Genomic DNA, 21,528 nt, shown 5'->3' with positions numbered 1-21,528 from the left:
ATGGCAGCGTCAATGACAGCCGGTGTCAGACGGGTCCAGTCCGCTAGTGATTACAGTACTGCTGCCACACTGACCTGGTCCAGCCCGCTAGTGATTACAGTACCGCCCCCACACTGACCTGGTCAACTGGTCTCTCTTTGTTTCTCTCTCTGTCTTTCTGTCTGTCTCTCTCTCTCTTTGTTTCTCTCTTTGTCTCTCTGTCTGTGTCTCTCTCTCTGTCTCTCTCTCTCTCATTTTGTGAGCCAGATAAAGTCTGATATTGCTGGCTGATAAAGGCTGCCCTTGCCCATGGCAATTCGGATCAATATTTGAACAAGTCTAGGCTATAAATATGTTTTAATACTTTTATACAATTTGTTATGATTTGCGAAAAGTCCTATTCATACGCCAATATTTTGCTCAGCAAAATTTTTAAATGCAGGCTACTTTGCTAAATGTCTATCTCAGATCTCCAAGTTTGTTTCTTCTTTAGGTGACAGAGCTCTCGGTTGTGCATGGGGGCGGGCTTAACGGGCGGAGAAAGTGTCATAGTAGCCAGTCAGAGAGCAGTGTTGTTCCGCGTTTTCTACGGAAGGCTGTTGAAGATCAAGGCAGTATTCGGCGTTACAGCCACTAAATGTGTCGACGAGGCTTGTACAGGGTTTTATATGATACCAAGATGCCGGCCGGGTGCTGATTTCATGATCGAAAGAGACATTAATCCCCACTGAGACGACAACTATCTAAAGGGGACCTAAAGTGTCCGGTTTTTCATGGCTCGGTAAGCGGATGCAACAATATGCCGATGATTTTCACAGCATCTGGCACTAACCCTCGGCTCAGAGTGCGTATCGTTAGAGAGGAAGCTCACAGATCCCAAACATCTAGTCATCGGAAGATGACAGACTGAAAGATCACGTTTCTTTGGCTATTTTTGTCAGTCGTGTGAAATTAACAACATGTGTGAAATGGAGCCTTTTTCGCCAGTCGATCGGGTTTGGTGGATATATCAAACCAAGCCTTCATATTCATCTTAAACTGAAATTTAGCAAAACCGATTTTACACCGAGGCCTATGTTTAAATTGACTCTTATCGTTATGTCAAGCATTTAAAATTGTCTTTACATTCATACTCGGGGCGAGAACACACCAGCCCTGTGCAATTTAAATGGAGAATTCCGTTTGGATGTTATTTTAGAAATCAATTTTCTTGTTCAGTACAGTGTTGTTTAGAGCGCAACATGTAGCCTGTTTCCTGGACGCGCTCTATGAAATGAGCAACACTCCAGCGTAGAGCTCCGGGGATATTATCCTCTTAAAACACAGACGCTATCTACTCATTTTTTATGAACTACATGCCGTCTTTTCATATGGACAGTCAAACCCCAGCCTAGGCTACATGTCGGTATTTGGGTTCGTTTTTTCCTTTTCCGCTGGGCATCAAGAAGTTGGACTATTGGGACCGGAGCTGCGTGAGAGACCGCAGCCGCGTGAGAGATTGTACTATATGTAGTTTTGAAGGTTGAATGGAAGGGGCTTTGCCCACTACCGTGCCCCTTCTGCATTCCACCTTCCCGGTGTTTTTCTTATGTTACTTTTCGCCATGGAAACCCCGCGTGAACGATGGCGCCGACTCCAGTGGACCGAGAACAGAGATAGGAAATAAACACCAAGGTTTTTTTTAAAGGAAACAAGGACATTTATGTGGCACATGTGAGCTCAATTCAGGGACTATGTTGGCATTACTGCCCTTATACCTGGACTGGTGCTTCTGAAGGAATCGCATCAGCCGCCATTTGTACCCTGAGTACTTTATGGACACATTTGTACCCTGAGTACTTTATGGACACATTTGTACCCTGAGTACTTGATAGACACTGTGAAGGGAGGTGTTAGGGTTAGAAGTGTTTGGAAGCTTATGTGTGTTCTGTTCCTCCAGGAGAGGCCTCGTCCTGGCCCAGAACCAAAATGACCAGTCACACAAAACCAGCATGTAGGAGTGACTGGTCAACACACAACAGGGCCTGACTGTCAGCACGGTTACAGTTAGGGTGAGCCTCTGACAAATAAACAGAACAGGGGGATGTTACAAAACAGGCTCTGAAGGTGATTTTGCTCCTCCATCATAAGGTCACCCTAAACAGAGTTGTTGTTGTTTACAAGCCGCAGGTTTGTGTTCACCATGCCTCGCAACCGGGCCTTCTCAGAGCCGGAGTACTCAGCAGAGTACTCTGCCGACTGCTCGGTGACGCTGCCGTCCGACCCGGGCCAGGCGGTGGGCCGGACGCACGAGGTAACGGTCCGTAGTTCTGGCTGCTGCCTCTGCCTGCCTCGCTTTATGCGCCTCACCTTTGCCCCTGAGTCTCTGGAGAACCTGTACCAGACATACTTCCGGCGTCAGCGCCACGAGACCCTGCTGGTGCTGGTGGTGTTCGCCGCGCTCTTCGACTGCTACATCATCGTGATGTGTGCCGTGGTGTACACCGGCGACAAGATGGCGTCAGTGGCGGTGGCGTCAGTGGGGCTGGCGTCCGACATCCTGCTTTACGTGCTGTGTCGCTTTGGCCTGCTGCCAGGCCGTGTGACGCGCAGGGTGGTGCCCTATGCCCTGTGGGTGCTGATTGCTGCGCAGGTGTTTTGCTACCTGGGACTGAACTACAGCCGCTGCCACCAGGCCAGCGACACGGTGGGCTGGCAGGCCTTCTTCAGCTTCTCCTGCTTCCTCACACTGCCACTCAGACTCACACCCATCGTGCTGATCACTGCCGTGACCTGCAGCATTCACACCCTGGTGCTGGGGGTCACCATCGCACAGCAGCAGCAGGATCACATCCAGGAGGGGGCGCTGGGGAGACAGGTGAGGAGGCGGAGAGGGGAGACAGTGGAGACAGTGGAGACAGGTGAGGAGGGGAGACAGGTGAGGAGGGGGAGGGGAGACAGGTGGGGAGGGGAGACAGGTGAGGAGGGGGAAGGGAGGGAGACAGGTGGGGAGGGGAGACGGGTGAGGAAGGGAGACAGGTGGGGAGGGGAGACAGGTGAGGAGGGGGAAGGGAGGGGAGACAGGTGGGGAGGGGGAAGGGAGGGGAGACGGGTGGGGAGGGGAGACGGGTGAGGAAGGGAGACGGTTGAGGAAGGGAGACGGTTGAGGAAGGGAGACGGGTGAGGAAGGGAGACGGGTGGGGAGGGGGAGGGGAGACGGGTGAGGAGGGGAGACGGGTGAGGAGGGAAGATGGGGGAGTAGTTCCTGGTGAGTTAGGGTTAGTTTCTCACCTGGTGAGTTACACCTATGGGAGCCAAAGGAGAACAGGTGCAGCATGCTAGCTCTTCCTTGTTTACTGATTTAGAGGAAGTAAATCACATGACCGTTCATTAACATGTCATAACTAGCCATCCAGGAAGTGTGGGCTGATTTCCCATAGCAGCTGTGCTGATCACATGGAGGTGTGGCTGAGCGCGTGCTCTGCCCCTGCTGCAGTCTCAGCCATGAAATAACCATATTGATCCTGCTGCATGTCTGTATTTATGAAATGTTTTGATAGCAGAGCGGAAAACAGAGCAAAGGTTTGGAGTTTCCTGACCCAAACAGGCCTCTTAGATGTTGTCAGAGTTACTGCTCTCTACCTCCCTGTCCTCCGCTCTCCATGTTCTCTTGTTTCTCTATCATAATGGCACATTATCGTCTGACCAGGACACTATAGCTGCCACGCCAGGACACTATAGCTGCCAGGCCAGGACACTATAGCTGCCAGGCCAGGACACTATAGCTGCCAGGCCAGGACACTATAGCTGCCAGGCCAGGACACTATAGCTGCCAGGCCAGGACACTATAGCTGCCAGGCCAGGACACTATAGCTGCCAGGTCAGGACACTATAGCTGCCAGGCCAGGACACTATAGCTGCCAGGCCAGGACACTATAGCTGCCAGGCCAGGACACTATAGCTGCCAGGTCAGGACACTATAGCTGCCAGGCCAGGACACTATAGCTGCCAGGCCAGGACACTATAGCTGCCAGGCCAGGACACTCTAGCTGCCAGGTCAGGACACTATAGCTGCCAGGCCAGGACACTATAGCTGCCAGGCCAGGACACTCTAGCTGCCAGGTCAGGACACTATAGCTGCCAGGCCAGGACACTATAGCTGCCAGGCCAGGACACTATAGCTGCCAGGCCAGGACACTATAGCTGCCAGGCCAGGACACTATTGCTGCCAGGCCAGGACACTATAGCTGCCAGGCCAGGACACTCTAGCTGCCAGGCCAGGACACTCTAGCTGCCAGGCCAGGACACTATAGCTGCCAGGTCAGGACACTATAGCTGCCAGGCCAGGACACTATAGCTGCCAGGCCAGGACACTATAGCTGCCAGGCCAGAACACTATTGCTGCCAGGCCAGGACACTATAGCTGCCAGGCCAGGACACTATAGCTGCCAGGCCAGGACACTCTAGCTGCCAGGCCAGGACACTCTAGCTGCCAGGCCAGGACACTATAGCTGCCAGGTCAGGACACTATAGCTGCCAGGTCAGGACACTATAGCTGCCAGGCCAGGACACTATAGCTGCCAGGCCAGGACACTATAGCTGCCAGGCCAGAACACTATTGCTGCCAGGCCAGGACACTATAGCTGCCAGGCCAGGACACTCTAGCTGCCAGGCCAGGACACTCTAGCTGCCAGGCCAAGACACTATAGCTGCCAGGCCAGGACACTAGCTTCCAGGCCAGGGGACTATAGCTGCCAGGCCAAGACACTATAGCTGCCAGGCCAGGACACTATAGCTGCCAGGCCAGGACACTAGCTTCCAGGCCAGGGGACTATAGCTGCCAGGCCAGGACACTATAGCTGCCAGGCCACTATAGCTGCCAGGCCAGGACACTATAGCTGCTAGGCCAGGACACTATAGCTGCCAGGCCAGGACACTATAGCTGCCAGGCCAGGACACTATTGCTGCCAGGCCAGGACACTATAGCTGCCAGGCCAGGACACTCTAGCTGCCAGGCCAGGACACTATAGCTGCCAGGTCAGGACACTATAGCTGCCAGGCCAGGACACTATAGCTGCCAGGCCAGGACACTAGCTTCCAGGCCAGGACACTATAGCTGCCAGGCCAGGACACTATTGCTGCCAGGCCAGGACACTATAGCTGCCAGGCCAGGACACTAGCTTCCAGGCCAGGACACTATAGCTGCCAGGCCAGGACACTATAGCTGCCAGGCCAAGACACTATAGCTGCCAGGCCAGGACACTCTAGCTGCCAGGCCAGGACACTCTAGCTGCCAGGCCAGGACACTATAGCTGCCAGGCCAAGACACTATAGCTGCCAGGCCAGGACACTAGCTGCCAGGCCAGGACACTCTAGCTGCCAGGCCAGGACACTATAGCTGCCAGGCCAGGACACTATAGCTGCCAGGCCAGGACACTAGCTGCCAGGCCAAGACACTATAGCTGCCAGGCCAGGACACTATAGCTGCCAGGCCAGGACACTAGCTTCCAGGCCAGGGGACTATAGCTGCCAGGCCAGGACACTATAGCTGCCAGGTCAGGACACTATAGCTGCCAGGCCAGGACACTATAGCTGCCAGGCCAAGACACTATAGCTGCCAGGCCAGGACACTAGCTGCCAGGCCAGGACACTCTAGCTGCCAGGCCAGGACACTCTAGCTGCCAGGCCAGGACACTATAGCTGCCAGGCCAGGACACTATAGCTGCCAGGCCAGGACACTAGCTGCCAGGCCAAGACACTATAGCTGCCAGGCCAGGACACTATAGCTGCCAGGCCAGGACACTAGCTTCCAGGCCAGGGGACTATAGCTGCCAGGCCAGGACACTATAGCTGCCAGGCCAGGACACTAGCTGCCAGGCCAAGACACTATAGCTGCCAGGCCAGGACACTATAGCTGCCAGGCCAGGACACTAGCTTCCAGGCCAGGGGACTATAGCTGCCAGGCCAGGACACTATAGCTGCCAGGCCAGGGGACCACAGGACCCTGCCTCAGCCCCCCCATGACATGAGTGAGTGTGTACGTGTGTATATATATGTGTGTGTACGTGTTTATATGTGTGTGTGTGTGTTCTGAACAGCTCCTGGCTAACCTGGTGATCTACATGTGCTCCATCACTGTGGGAGTCATGTCTTACTACATGGCCGACCGCAAGCACCGCAAGGCCTTCCTGGAGGCGCGCCAATCCCTGGAGGTAAAGCTCAACCTGGAGGAGCAGAGTCAGCAGCAGGTGAGAGACGGGGGGGGGGGGAATGGGGGGCAGGGATGGAGGGAGGGAAGGGTGGAGGGAGGGAGGGAAGGAGGGAACGAAAGGTGGAGGGAGGAAAGGAAAGGTGGAGGGAGGGAAGGAAAGGTGGAGGGAGGGAGGGAGGGAAGAGTGGAAGGAGGGAGGGGGGGAGGGAAGGAAGGAAGGAGGGAAGGAAGGAAGGAAAGGTGGAGGGAAGGGTGGAGGGAGGGAGGGATGGAGGGAGGGTGGAGGGAGGGAGGGAAGGAGGGAAGGAAAGGTGGAGGGAGGGAAGGGTGGAGGGAGGGAGGGAAGGAAGGGGGGAGGGAAGGGTGGAGGGATGGAGGGAGGGATGGAGGGAGGGACGGACTGAGACGGGAAGTACTGGAAGGTCATAATGTGGCTTGTAAAGAGAGAGGAGAAGAAAGGGATAGGCAGCAGTGTGTGTGTGGTAGTCAGGAATGTGTGTGGTAGGTAGCAGTGTGTGTGTGTGTGTGTGTGTGTGTGGTAGGCAGAAGTGTGTGTGGGGTAGTCAGGAATGTGTGTGGTAGGCAGCAGTGTGTGTGTGGTAGGCAGCAGTGTGTGTGTGTGGGGTAGTCAGGAATGTGTGTGGTAGGCAGCAGTGTGTGTGTGGTAGGCAGCAGTGTGTGGTAGGCAGCAGTGTGTGTGTGTGTGTGGTCGGCAGCAGTGTGTGTGGTAGGCAGCAGTGTGTGGTAGGCAGCAGTGTGTGTGTGTGTGTGTGTGGTAGGCAGCAGTGTGTGTGTGTGTGTGTGTGGTAGGCAGCAGTGTGTGTGTGGTAGGCAGCAGTGTGTGTGTGTGTGTGTGGTTGGCAGCAGTGTGTGGTAGGCAGCAGTGTGTGGTAGGCAGCAGTGTGTGTGTGTGTGTGGTCGGCAGCAGTGTGTGTGGTAGGCAGCAGTGTGTGGTAGGCAGCAGTGTGTGTGTGTGTGTGGTAGGCAGCAGTGTGTGTGTGTGTGTGTGTGGTAGGCAGCAGTGTGTGTGTGGTAGGCAGCAGTGTGTGTGTGTGTGTGTGTGGTAGGCAGCAGTGTGTGTGTGTGTGTGTGTGGTAGGCAGCAGTGTGTGTGTGTGTGTGGTAGGCAGCAGTGTGTGTGTGTGTGGTAGGCAGCAGTGTGTGTGTGTGTGTGGTAGGCAGCAGTGTGTGTGTGTGTGTGGTAGGCAGCAGTGTGTGTGACTGTGTGTGTCACACACTAATTTAAATATTATACAAGGCCAGAATTCCACACCGACACCAAAAAATGCCATCTGGACCAATTACAAATTCCAGTAACTGTAATATTGCATGGCTGCTTAATCTGTAACACGTAATGATTTAGTGTTCACTCAACTGAAAAAGTGTGATCCTTGTGGCAAAAATCCTCTCAGATCGTCTCCTCGGCCTGTCTTAATTTTGCTCGGATTACTGCTGTCATTTCACCAGGAGGCATATGCGAGGGAACCCGCGTACATCCAGGTTTACACCTGCTTTTAAGATGCACAGTATTTTCTCCGCAAAATAGAGGCACACTTTTACGTGCGTTTTTTGTACATACCGCTAGGGGTGCAGAGGGTGCTGCAGCAGCCCCTGACAGCACAATAATTTAAAATAATATGACTTAAAAATCCACCACCCTGGCACAGCGCCGTAGTAGCGGACTGGCCATCAGGAGCACCGGGAGAAGAATAACGATGGAGAACCAGGCTAAGAAACATAAGGGTGGGACTGAAAACATTGAGACAAAAAGACATCACCTTCACTAGACAAGGTTTTACCAATTGAAAAACTGCTGTTTATTTTACATAAAGCTCAACTATTTTGCGCTCAAATAAAGGCCAAAAATGTTTAGCTCGCATTAATGATAGAACTCCCAAACTAGCATCACATCAAACACAGACTGTGCATGCATTAGCAGGGCAGCTGTGGTGGCGTATACGGGGACCAGTTCTGGTGGGCATGTCTGGATCAAAGTCCATGGACAATTTTTTACTCCCAGTCCATCCCTGCCGCCCCGCAACATTAAGCCCCCGCACCCCACTGATAAAATATGTTCCCGTGGCTATTCTGCGGAATACATAATTAGGCGCACTTTACGCATCCCCTCCCATCTCTTTATGGGAAACTCCCACTTTCCTCTTGACCCTCCCGTGAATGCATATGCATGACACGGAAAAGCGCAGTTTGCCATTTTCAGTTCCCGCGACAGGCAGTCTGCGCTTTTACCTCAGTGCTCAAGTTTCAACATACCTCACCATGCTTTTATGTGCAAATTGTGAAACAAATACGCCTGAAGTGGGCGCAAAAGCGTTAGTACATGAGGCCCACAGAGAGAGAGAGAGAGAGACACACAGACGGAGACAGAGAGAGAGACAGAGAGAGAGACAGAGAGAGAGACAGAGAGAGAGACAGAGAGAGAGACAGAGAGTGAGACAGAGAGAGAGACAGAGAGAGAGACAGAGAGAGAGACAGAGAGAGAGACAGAGAGAGAGACTGAGAGAGAGACTGAGAGAGAGACTGAGAGAGAGACTGAGAGAGACAGAGAGACTGATAAGACCATGAGGGGAGGAAGTCCCAGAATACTAATAGAGAAGCAGAGGCTTCTGGGAGAAGAGGGCATCTGGCCAATCAAGAAGCCTCCGGTTGCTGCAGGTTACCATGGTGACCAGTCTCCTGAGACGATGTCAGCTGTAATCAAAGTGCTGACTCGCTCATCCAGTTCTCTCTGTCATTCTCTCTCTGTCTCTCTCATTCTGTCTCCGTCTCTCATTCTCTGTATCTTTCATTCTCCCTCCCTCTCACTCATTCTCTCTCTCTCTGTCTCTCTCACTGTTGTGTTTAACCTCTTCTCACTGGGAGTGTGTGTGAGGGTGATACACAGTCATGTGTCTTCATCAGCATGCGTCAGAGTGTGTGTGTACGTGTATCTGTGTGTGTGGCGTGTGTATGTAGTGTGTGTTGTGTGTATGTTGGTGTGGTGTGTGTATGTGGTGTGTGTATTTAAGCCTTTGTTTGCTTGACACGTTCAAGTTCATATTGCTGGTGTTTAATCACTTAGATTCAGGCTCTGTAGCTTGGCCTGGGTGGAGGTAGTTTGAGGCAGGCTCTGTAGCTAGGCCTGGGTGGAAGCAGTTTGAGGCAGGCTCTGTAGCTAGGCCTGGGTGGAAGCAGTTTGAGGCATGCTCTGTAGCTAGGCCTGGGTTGAGGCAGTTTGAGGCAGGCTCTGTAGCTAGGCCTGGGTGGAAGCAGTTTGAGGCAGGCTCTGTAGCTAGGCCTGGGTGGAAGCAGTTTGAGGCAGGCTCTGTAGCTTGGCCTGGGTGGAAGCAGTTTGAGGCAGGCTCTGAAGCTAGGCCTGGGTGGAAGCAGTTTGAGGCAGGCTCTGTAGCTAGGCCTGGGTGGAAGCAGTTTGAGGCAGGCTCTGTAGCTAGGCCTGGGTGGAAGCAGTTTGAGGCAGGCTCTGAAGCTTGGCCTGGGTGGAAGAAGTTTGAGGCATGCTCTGTAGCTAGGCCTGGGTGGAAGCAGTTTGAGGCAGGCTCTGTAGCTAGGCCTGGGTTGAGGCAGTTTGAGGCAGGCTCTGTAGCTAGGCCTGGGTGGAAGCAGTTTGAGGCAGGCTCTGAAGCTTGGCCTGGGTGGAAGCAGTTTGAGGCATGCTCTGTAGCTAGGCCTGAGTGCAAATATCTGTTTTGATTGTGTGTGTCGTTTTTAAGCCTGGATCCATTTATCCTACTCCCCCCTCCCCCCAGGAGCGCCTGCTTTTGTCCATCCTGCCGAAGCACATCGCAGACGAGATGCTGCAGGACATGAAGAAGGAGGCCAGTCAGAAGGAGATGCAGCAGTTCAACACCATGTACATGTACCGCCACCAGAATGTCAGGTAGTGGGGGGCACCAGGTGGGGGGCACCAGGTGGGGGGCACCAGGTGGGGGCACCAGGTGGGGGGCACCCGGTGGAGCATGAGGAGGAGGGGCAGGAGGAGCCTCCTGGCTAACATGTGTCCTTTCCTCAGCATCCTGTTTGCAGACATCGTGGGCTTCACCCAGCTCTCCTCCTCCTGCAGCGCCCAGGAGCTGGTTAAGCTGCTCAACGAGCTGTTCGCTCGCTTCGACAAGCTGGCCGCCGTGAGTCTCACACTCACACACACTCACACACACCCACACACTGACATACAGTACATGTGTACTTGTGTGTGTGTGTAGAAACACCACCAGCTGAGGATCAAGATCCTTGGAGACTGTTACTACTGCATCTGCGGCCTGCCTGATTACCGTGACGACCACGCCGCATGCTCCATCATGATGGGACTGGCCATGGTGGACGCCATCTCGTAAGAAAGGCGGGAGGAGGAGGGGGCGAGGAGGAGGGAGGAGGAGGGGGCGAGGAGGAAGGCGGAGGAGGGAGGTAGTGTTGTGTGGTGTGACAGGTGTGTGGTGTTAGGAGGAGGGAGGAGGAAGGCGGAGGAGGGAGGTAGTGTTGTGTGGTGTGACAGGTGTGTGGTGTTAGGAGGAGGAAGGCGGAGGAGGGAGGTAGTGTTGTGTGGTGTGACAGGTGTGTGGTGTTAGGAGGAGGGAGGAGGAAGGCGGAGGAGGGAGGTAGTGTTGTGTGGTGTGACAGGTGTGTGTCCCCAGGTATGTGCGTGAGAAGACCCAGACGCAGGTGGACATGCGCGTGGGGGTCCACAGTGGCACCGTGCTGGGGGGAGTGCTGGGGCAGAAGAGATGGCAGTATGACGTCTGGTCCACTGACGTCACCGTTGCCAACAAGATGGAGGCTGGAGGGGTTCCAGGGTGAGACATTGCCGACCAGCCACCACCCCTAGCTAGCTAGCCTAGTTAGCTCCTGGAAAGAGATGGCAGGTTTAACATCCAGATCTCCCCGCCTCTCTTCCCACCAGGCGGGTGCACATCTCGGAGAGCACCATGCAGTGTCTGCAGGGGGAGTTTGAGGTGGAGCCGGGGGAGGGGGGGGAGAGGTGTGACTACCTGAAGGAGCGAGGAATCCAGACCTACCTGGTGGTCGTCCCCAAGGACCCCATGGGGCGGAATGCTATCAATGGAGTGGTGAGAGGAGCACACACACTCACACACTCACACACTCACACACTCACACACTCACACACACACACACTCACACCCACACACACACTCACACACTCACACACTCACACACTCACACACTCACACACACACACACACACTCACACACACACACATACACACACACACATACACACACTCACACACTCACACACACACACACTCACACACTCACACACTCACACACTCACACACTCACACACTCACACACGCACACACTCACACACTCACTCACATACACAACATACACACACTCACACACACACACAAACTCACACACCTGATGTATGACCTCACAGCTCCTGTCCCTCCTCCTATCAGAAGCTGTCTGTGACCTCGTCCAATGGCAACTCTCCGTTGCTGATCAACACCAGGGAGTGTAACGGGAGTGTGAACACAGCCTGCACCACACCTGAGGAACCAGAGGACCTGGACACACGGGTACACACACACACTCATTCACACAGTCTTTCACTCACACACACACACACTCACCCACACACACATGCACACTCACACACACACACAGTGTCCAGTACACCTGTGCCATACTCACTTTTTCTCTCCCTCCCTTTCTCTGTCTCTCTCTGTGTCTCTCTCTTCCACCCTCTCTCCCTCCCCCAACCTTCTTTCACCCTCCCTCTGTCTCTCCATATTTCTTCCACCTCTTTCTCTCTACCTCCCCCCCAGGTGGTGAACCCGTCCTTCCCTAACCCCCGGCGGAGGCTGAGGCTGAGGGATCTCGCGGAGCGTGTCATCGATGCCCAGGAGAACGAGCAGGAGCTCAACAAGCTGCTCAACGAGGCTCTGCTGGAGAGAGAGACCATCCAGGCGTGAGTGTGTGTGTCTGTGTGTGTGTGAGTCTCATTAGAGGACCAGCAACGTATTTCCCCTTTTCTCTCTTTTTCAATCATTTATCCCTCTGTTCCTCTCTTTCTCCCTTTCTCCCTCTGTTCCTCTCTTTCTCCCTCTCTCCCTCTGTTCCTCTCTTTCTCCCTCTGTTCCTCTCTTTCTCCCTCTGTTCCTCTCTTTCTCCCTCTGTTCCTCTCTTTCTCCCTCTCTCCCTCTGTTCCTCTTTCTCCCTCTGTTCCTGTCTTTCTCCCTCTGTTCCTCTTTCTCCCTCTGTTCCTCTCTTTCTCCCTCTCTCCCTCTGTTCCTCTCTTTCTCCCTCTCTTTCTCCCTCTGTTTCTCTCTTTCTCCCTCTCTTTCTCCCTCCCTCCCCCCCTCCCTCCGTCAGCCTGAAGGGGAGACACACCAACCCTCTGTCGCTGCGCTTCGTGGACCCAGAGCTGGAGACCAGGTATTCTGTGGAGAAGGAGAAGCAGAGCGGCGCGGCCTTCAGCTGCTCCTGTGTGGTGCTGCTCTTCACTGCAGCCATGGAGGCCCTCATAGACCCACAGTGAGCTGCTTTCTCTCTCTGCCTCCCTCTCTCTCCCTCTCTGTCTCTCCATCTCTGACTCCTTCTCTCTCTTCCTCTCTCTCTCTCTCTCTCTCTCTCTCTCTCTCTCTCTCTCTCTCTCTCTCTCTCTCTCTCTCTCTCTCTCTCTCTCTCTCTCTCTCTCTCTCTGTGTTTGCACACGTTCCATTCTCACCTCTCTCTTCTGTCTCCTGATAGGTTGATAGCCAACTATGTCACCCTGGCAGTGGGAGAGATCCTGCTGCTCATCCTCACCATCTGCTCCCTGGCGGCCATCTTCCCTCGGGTGAGAAGTCTCCCCCCTCCGTCTCCCCCTCTCCGCCTCTCCCCCATCCATTTCCTCTCCCTCCTCCTCTTCCTTAAGAACAACCGATCAGAGAGCAAAAGTCGGCCAGTCGTCTGTTGACAGAGAAATATGACCTGAAATGCACATCACAGTCAGGGTCTGTTGAATTCTGCTTAGGCAGCTTACGACAACGCCATCGAACAGCTGTGAAACAACCATGTTGTGCCGTGTGCAGCAGACTGGAAGTGTAACGTGCCTTGTCATAGTGGAGCGTGGTGCTGACGAAGGGCTTGGTACCCTGAAACACCAGAGCCCAGGAACTTCATGGAAATGTTAAATGTATTGACAACAGCAATGTATTGTAGTATTGATTGATGCAGCTGTTATGTACAAGTATTGATTGATGCAGCCGTTATGTACAAGCATTGATTGATGCAGCCGTTATGGGCAAGCATTGATTGATGCAGCTGTTACGTACAAGTATTGATTGGTACTGTGCCCCTAGCTTGTAATGCTCGCTATCTTTCTCATGCCTCAAGGCTTTTGAAGTCCATGAATATAATGGACGAACATACACGTCAGCACATACAAAAACTCTCTCTCTTTATCGCTCATTCTGTCTTTCTCTGTCCATCTCTCTCTCCATCTCTCTCTCTCCCTCTGTCACTCCCTCACTCTCTGTCTCTCCCTCTCTGTCTCTCCCTCTCTGTCTCCTTCTCTGTCTCTCTCTCTCCCTCTGTCTCTCTCCCTCTGTCTCTCCCTCTCCATCTGTCTCTCCCTCTGTCTCTCTCTGCCTCTGTCTCTCTCCCTCTGTCTCTCCCTCTGTATCTTGGTCTCTCTCTCTCTCCCTCTCTGTCTATCCCTCTCTGTCTCTCCCTCGCTGGCTACCCCATCGTGGTGTTATTTAGAAGTATTATGGGTTTTGAGGTGAATGAGGCTGTTGTTTACCTCAGGATGCTACCTCAGGTGTTGTTTACCTCAGGATGTTTACCTCTGATGTTGTTTACCTCAGGTGTTCCCTAAGAAGCTGGTGTGTTTCTCCACCTGGATGGACCACACGCGCTGGGCCAGGAATACCTGGGCCATGGCTGCCATCTTCATTCTCACCATGGCCGACATCGTGGACATGGTGAGAAGCTCTAGTCGTATTACCATAGTGGGGTGGTGGTAAATGTGTTATGTTAGTCACTAAATATGTTAGTGATGTGTCTGCTTTTCTGAGTCATCCCTCCCTTCCTTCTCGCTCTTGTCGCTCCCTGTCTTTCCTCCCTTCCCCCACAGCTGAGCTGCGTGTCTCCGGGGAACGCCACCGTCTCTTCGGCAGCCATCTTGTCAGGTGCGGAGGGCTGCGTTCAGAACCCAAAATACTACAGCTACATGTCTGTGCTGGCGCTCATGGCGACCACCATGCTGGTCCAGGTCAGTCACATGGTCAAGCTTACACTCATGCTCCTCATCACCGTGACGACTGGCATCGTCAACATCTACAGCTGGAAGGACATCTTCGACCGCTACGACATGGCCCGTTTCCAGGACTACCGGTGAGTGTATTATGATGGTATGGCAGTGTTGGTGCAGGTGTGGTTTACCCCCCCTCAGACGAGCCTGTGTTCTGCCAGGTCGGGGCAGGTGCCCTCCAGGTACTCCACCACCTCCATGATCCTCGTCATGATGGCCAGCCTCTACTACTTCTCTCGCCACGTAAGTCCTCATCAGGGTGGCTCCTCATCAGGGTGGCTCCTCATCAGGGTGGCTCTTCATCAGGGTGGCTCCTCATCAGGGTGGCTCCTCATCAGGGTGGCTCTTCATCAGGGTGGCTCCTCATCAGGGTGGCTCCTCATCAGGGTGGCTCTTCATCAGGGTGGCTCCTCATCAGGGTGGCTCCTCATCAGGGTGGCTCTTCATCAGGGTGGCTCCTCATCAGGGTGGCTCCTCATCAGGGTGGCTCCTCATCAGGGTGGCTCCTCATCAGGGTGGCTCCTCATCAGGGTGGCTCCTCATCAGGGTGGCTCCTCATCAGGGTGGGTCCTCAGCAGGGTGGGTCCTCATCAGGGTGGGTCCTCAGCAGGGTGGGTCCTCGTCAGGGTGGGTCCTCGTCAGGGTGGGTCCTCAGCAGGGTGGGTCCTCAGCAGGGTGGGTCCTCAGCAGGGTGGGTCCTCAGCAGGGTGAGTCCTCAGCAGGGTGAGTCCTCAGCAGGGTGGGTCCTCAGCAGGGTGGGTCCTCAGCAGGGTGGGTCCTCAGCAGGGTGGGTCCTCAGCAGGGTGGGTCCTCAGCAGGGTGGGTCCTCAGCAGGGTGGGTCCTCAGCAGGGTGGGTCCTCAGCAGGGTGGGTCCTCAGCAGGGTGGGTCCTCGTCAGGGTGGGTCCTCGTCAGGGTGGGTCCTCAGCAGGGTGGGTCCTCAGCAGGGTGGGTCTGTGTACGAGCTCACTGTGCTTCTGGCATTTTTCTCCCCCCCAGGTGGAGAAGCTGGCTCGCACACTGTTCCTGTGGAAGATCGAGGTCCACGAGCAGAAGGAGAAGGTGTATGAGATGCGGCGCTGGAACGAGGCTCTGGTCACCAACATGCTGCCGGAACACGTGGCCAAACACTTCCTCGGTTCCAAGAAGAGGGACGAGGTGGGCGGGGCTCTCCTCTCTATACACTCTCCTATCTCTGAATACACTATCTCCTTTCTCTGTATATACTATCTCCTCTCTCTGTACACACTGCATCTCCTTTCTCTGTATACACTATCTCTACTCGCTCTGTATACACTATCTAACTCTACTCTCTATATGTATAAACTCTACTCCCTATATATAAACGATCTAACTCTACTCTCTATAAATAAACTATCCTCTCTGTATACACAACCTATCTCCTCTCTCTGTATACACTATCTAACTCTACTCTCTTTATAGACCCTCTAACTAAGATGTGGACATGCAGATGGAGGGATGAGGACATGCAGGGGGAGGGATGTGGGATGTGGAAATGCAGGGGGAGGGATGAGGGATGTGGACATGCAGGGGGAGGGATGTGGGATGTGGACATGCAGGGGGAGGGATGTGGGATGTGGATATGCAGGGCGAGGCATGTGGGATGTGAACATGTAGGGGGAGGGATGAGGGATGTGGACATGCAGGGGGAGGTATGTGGGATGTGGACATGCAGGGGGAGGGATGTGGGATATGGACATGTAGGGGGAGGGATGTGGGATGTGGACATGTAGGGGGAGGGATGTGGGATGTGGACATGCAGGGGGAGGGATGTGGGATGTGGACATGCAGGGGGAGGGATGTGGGATATGGACATGTAGGGGGAGGGATGTGGGATGTGGACATGTAGGGGGAGGGATGTGGGATGTGGAAATGCAGGGGGAGGGATGTGGGATGTGGAAATGCAGGGGGAGGGATGTGGGATGTGGACATGCAGGGGGAGGGATGTGGGATGTGGACATGTAGGGGGAGGGACGTGGGATGTGGACATGCAGGGGGAGGGATGTGAACATGAAGGGGGAGGGACGTGGGATGAGGACATGCAGGGGGAGGGATGTGAACATGAAGGGGGAGGGACGTGGGATGAGGACATGTAGGGGGAGGGACGAGGACATGTAGGGGGAGGGATGAGGACATGCAGGATGAGGGATGAGGACATGCAGGGGGAGGGATGTGGGATGTGAACATGAAGGGGGAGGGATGAGGGATGTGGACATGCAGGGGGAGGGATGAGGGATGTGGACATGCAGGGGGAGGGATGTGAACATGCAGGGGGAGGGATGTGGGATGTGAACATGCAGGGGGAGGGATGTGAACATGCAGGGGGAGGGATGTGGGATGTGAACATGCAGGGGGAGGGATGTGAACATGCAGGGGGAGGGATGTGAACATGCAGGGGGAGGGATGTGAACATGCAGGGGGAGGGATGTGAACATGCAGGGGGAGGGATGTGAACATGCAGGGGGAGGGATGTGAACATGCAGGGGGAGGGATGAGGGAGGTTACTGGAGCTCTGGGGTCTGTTCTCCGTACGTCGCTAACTGTTAACTGGATTTGATTGTTGACGAGTTGTCATGATCTTGGATTGTTTGGTTCTTCAAAGCTCATTCTGGACTTGCTGTCATAGCAACAAGTCCTTTAGCTTAAACATGCTCGGGAGCAGGCTTATTTCATGTAAACATGATTTGATTGCTACTATATAAGCAGAGGTGATACAGGAAGTCTGTCACAGACATGTCTTTTCCGTTTTTACGACAACAACCTGTTGCGGAAGGTGCAAGAATAATAAGCAGAATTTAACATGAAACCAAATTAATTGCTCATTGCGTGATAGATAGATCCTTAAGTACAGCGCGATATGCTACTCGCCTATACTTTTTGAGAGATAGCCTATCGTTGTTCATTTACATCATACATTTGTTGAAACCACATTATATGACATTAAAGATGATAAACAAAGTATGAAAATAAAAAAACATAGGCCTAGCTTCTAAGCGATAAAACATCTAACGTGGTCACTACTATACATTTAATTTGGTCTTCGTTTTGCCAGCCCTCTTTCTTGGATTTTGCAGACTTTGAGGTGTTCCCTGGCATTCTGATTAAATCTTCAACTTCGGAGTAACCTTCGAGCAAGCTGTTGCTCTGTTGCGGAAAACACGGGGCGCTCTTTTTGGCCATGGTGAGCAGCCATAGACTTATGTGAGCAGCCAATAGCAGCGTTGCTGATCAAGGTTTCTACTATCGATACATACCCCCTTTTAGACCAACGCATAACTCAATCCAGCTATACTAATTATAAACAACAAGGGTGTTCGAAGAACCGAATTAGCCAGATCATGATTAGCAAGATGATGTCATCTTGGATGTGTCATTTGATCTTGGATGTAATAAGCAATGTACGAAGAACGGGCCCCTGAGCTGTAAGATCTTATATTTATTTCAACAAAACAGAAACAAAGAAATTGACTGAACATGACATTTATAATAATAATAATGTATTCATTGAGATTAAGGTTGCAGTGTAGATGGGAGGGATTTAAACCCTGCAACCCTTGATCTGAAGTCAGATACTCTAAGCTGTACCCCTCCAGCAGTCTCCTCACTCCCCTCCTAATGACCCCTCCAGGAGCTGTACAGCCAGTCGTACGACGAGATCGGGGTGATGTTTGCCTCCATCCCCAACTTTTCAGACTTCTACACGGAGGAGAGCATCAACAACGGGGGCATCGAGTGCCTCCGCTTCCTCAACGAGATCATCTCTGACTTCGACAGCGTAAGCAGTGATGTTGTCGTCCTTAGAGACTGTAGCTTCGCTCTCAGGAATAGGAACTGATTTGTCATGTTTTTAACTAAGACGTGACCTCTAACCCTAACCCTTTAATCTCTGGTCCCCGCAGCTCCTGGACGAGTCTCAGTTCCGTTGCATCACCAAGATCAAGACCATCGGCAGCACCTACATGGCCGCCTCTGGCGTTACCCCGGACGCCAGCTATGGATACGCGGGTCTGAAGGTACAGGATACGTCCTGGAATACTGCCGCTCACGTCTTTATTCATGATTTGCGTGTGTGAGATATTTCATATTTATTCAACCGCAACAGGTTTAACAGTGTTTCAGACAAGACAAATGTACATGATCTTATAAATCAAGTTAGGGATGATGCCCGACGAGGTGTATGATATCATCCAATAATGGACGATGTGGAGGCGTGAAGCGTCCGACGCGCAGCGGATGATATTGTACACCTCGAAGGGCATTATCCCGCTTATACCATGGTCATTTGCCAACGCTTTGCGTTTATTCGAGGGCGGCGTTTAAATAGTAAGAGAGATTTAGTGAATTGTAGCTGCAGTGTGGCCATAGACAAACAAAGAATAAACAAGGAGGTGAAACAAAAAGCCTAGTGATGAAAGGTGAATTCGCGAAATCACACTTGTGATTTCCTTGTGTAATAAATACTGTGTTTTAATTTATCCAATTAAATAACTGTTTTCCTTTTTTTGGTGCAGCGTTTAATCGAGGGTAGCGTTTATTACACAATGTTCATTTTTGTTGCAGCGTTTATTTGAGGGCGGCGTTTAATCGAAGAAATACGCTAGTTTGATTAGCGAAGTGAATAGCGAATGGGATGTGAGATGAGCGGTTATGTGACACTGACACAGAAAATTCAGAAAAGTAACATTTTTGATAGGTTGAAAGAAATATTGAAGTCCCTCATTGTTGTAATTACATTTTAGCTTGTTAAAGTCTTTCAAAATTGTAAATGGAGGCTTTGACTGTGTCCTGTTGTTATGGTTACTTATTTCAGCCACTTTGTATAGGCTCATACTATGTAGCATGCGCAATAATTTAGAACGGTGAAAATACAGTTTTGCTGAAACTACTTAGTTGGTGTCCATATATCACCTGATAATGGACACCCCTGCAGCCAATCAGAATCGAGTATTCACCCAGACCATGGTATAAATCAATGTGTACTAGTTTAAGCCTGCGCAGGGTCAGTGAGGACCAGCCAAAACTGTTCTTTGATGATAAATACTCACCTCCTTGACTCAGACCACAAACTACTGTAGATCTCTGCCCTTCTAATGGTCTTCTGCTGTACTTTCTAGATGTACGTCTGTTTGGATCAAAGCGTGGGCTAAAATAATGTAAACATGTCAAATATAGGGGTTACTAACGTGAGATGCCCAGCTGATGAGGATGATCCCTTTATTTAGAACCGCATCTCAACCAATCAAAAGTATCCAGAGTTCCCAAGCAGAACATCCACAGTTCTCCTTCAGGTTAGGCAGAGGTCATCCAGAGGTCATTGAGTGGGCTGGAAGGATGAGGACATGATTTAGAGGTTATAGTGGGATTGGTGATGATGATGGTGAAGATGAACGTACACAAGGGTGTTGAGTGCAGTTCCTACTGTGACCAGAAGGAGGAGCTGTGTGAGCACGAGCGCTGGCAGCACCTGGCAGACCTGGCAGACTTTGCCTTGGCCATGAAGATCACCCTAATGAACATCAACTACCAGTCCTTCAACAACTTCATGCTACGCATAGGTGAGGACTGAGCCGCACTGGGATTTATGGTATGTGATTGTGTCTGTGTGCGTGTTTGTGTGTATGTCTGGGTGTGTGTGTGTAGGTGTATGTCTGTGAGTGTGTGTGTGTCTGTGTGTGTGTGTGTGTATGTGAGTACAGTTTGATGTGTTCTGAACCCCCTGCCAGGTCTGAATAAGGGGGCGGTGCTGGCGGGGGTGATTGGAGCACGGAAGCCTCACTACGACATCTGGGGCAACACTGTGAACGTGGCGAGCAGGATGGAGTCTACTGGGGTGATGGGGAACATCCAGGTGAGGAGAAAAACTAGAGCTGGGTTACATACTGAGGACTAGAAACATGGGACAGAAAAAAGGAGAGGGAGACACAGGACTGGAGGGGAGGGAGGGGAGAGTGTGGTGGTGTCGGTTGAGGAAGAAGCAGAGCTTGCAGAGAAGAACTCCTACATCATTACAATAACAACTGCATTAAGCCAAGCTTGTCTGGTGACAGATCGGCCAGGATTAGGGTTATAGGGTTAACCCTAACCATGGTCCCCCAACATCAGGGAGAGGCTTCAATTGGATTAGCAAATCTGGGAGTACTGGTGTTAGAGAACCTGGCTCACACACAAACAACATACACACACACACACACACACACCACACACACACAGTCACACATTATGAAGCACCAATACAGCTGTCTTTGCTGCCCCTAGGTGGTGGAGGACTGCTACATCATCCTGAAGGGGTACGGCTTCCGCTTCGTGCGGCGGGGGCCCGTGTTTGTGAAGGGCAAGGGAGAGCTGCTCACCTACTTCCTGAAGGGGCGGGACAAACATGGCTCCTTCATCAACGGCTCCTCCGTCACCCTACCTCACCAGGTGGTGGACAACTCCTGATCTCTCTCTCTCTCACACACTCCTGATCTCTCTCTCACACACACTCCTGATCTCTCTCTCTCTCACACACACACACTCCTGATCTCTCTCACACACACACACACACTCCTGATCTCTCTCTCACACACACACACTCCTGATCTCTCTCTCACACACACTCCTGATCTCTCTCTCACACACACACACTCCTGATCTCTCTCTCTCTCACACACTCCTGATCTCTCTCTCACACACACTCCTGATCTCTCTCTCTCTCACACACACACACTCCTGATCTCTCTCACACACACACACACACTCCTGATCTCTCTCTCACACACACACACTCCTGATCTCTCTCTCACACACACTCCTGATCTCTCTCTCACACACACACACTCCTGATCTCTCTCACACACACATACACTCCTGATCTCTCTCTCTCTCACACACTCCTGATCTCTCTCTCACACACACACTCCTGATCTCTCTCTCACACACACACTCCTGATCTCTCTCTCACACACACACCTGATCTCTCTCTCACACACACACTCCTGATCTCTCTCTCACACAGACACTCCTGATCTCTCTCTCACACACACACTCCTGATCTCTCTCTCACACACACACTCCTGATCTCTCTCT

At 52.5% G+C, this 21,528-nt stretch overlaps 1 protein-coding gene across 1 annotated transcript; it reads left to right on the top strand.

Annotated features, from left to right (window-relative positions):
- Nucleotides 1-652: 652 nt before the first annotated feature.
- On the top strand, nt 653-20,927 carry adcy3a (adenylate cyclase 3a). Its single transcript, XM_067237525.1, has 20 exons — nt 653-2,836; nt 6,057-6,206; nt 9,933-10,063; nt 10,196-10,307; nt 10,386-10,513; nt 10,815-10,973; nt 11,081-11,246; nt 11,604-11,723; nt 11,973-12,115; nt 12,520-12,681; nt 12,898-12,985; nt 13,998-14,114; nt 14,267-14,526; nt 14,605-14,686; nt 15,442-15,600; nt 18,092-18,238; nt 18,363-18,476; nt 19,892-20,018; nt 20,187-20,311; nt 20,719-20,927. The coding sequence occupies exons 1-20, from the start codon at nt 2,162-2,164 to the stop codon at nt 20,899-20,901; spliced, it is 3,348 nt and encodes a 1,115-aa protein (XP_067093626.1). The 5' UTR covers nt 653-2,161; the 3' UTR covers nt 20,902-20,927.
- Nucleotides 20,928-21,528: the final 601 nt, after the last annotated feature.

This window comes from Osmerus mordax, chromosome 6 (genome assembly GCF_038355195.1).
Source record: "Osmerus mordax isolate fOsmMor3 chromosome 6, fOsmMor3.pri, whole genome shotgun sequence".
In the NCBI taxonomy this organism is placed as follows: domain Eukaryota; kingdom Metazoa; phylum Chordata; class Actinopteri; order Osmeriformes; family Osmeridae; genus Osmerus; species Osmerus mordax.
This window is presented reverse-complemented; position numbering and strand designations above follow the sequence as displayed.

What these genes read in the sequence shown, in the direction of transcription:
- adcy3a (XM_067237525.1), top strand. Translation starts at nt 2,162, where the DNA reads ATGCCTCGCAACCGGGCCTTCTCAGAGCCGGAGTACTCAGCAGAGTAC. An exon ending in TGGCCGACATCGTGGACATG is followed by an intron (nt 14,115 to 14,266) that starts GTGAGAAGCTCT and finishes CTTCCCCCACAG; the next exon opens with CTGAGCTGCGTGTCTCCGGG. An exon ending in ATGGATACGCGGGTCTGAAG is followed by an intron (nt 18,477 to 19,891) that starts GTACAGGATACG and finishes TACTGTGACCAG; the next exon opens with AAGGAGGAGCTGTGTGAGCA.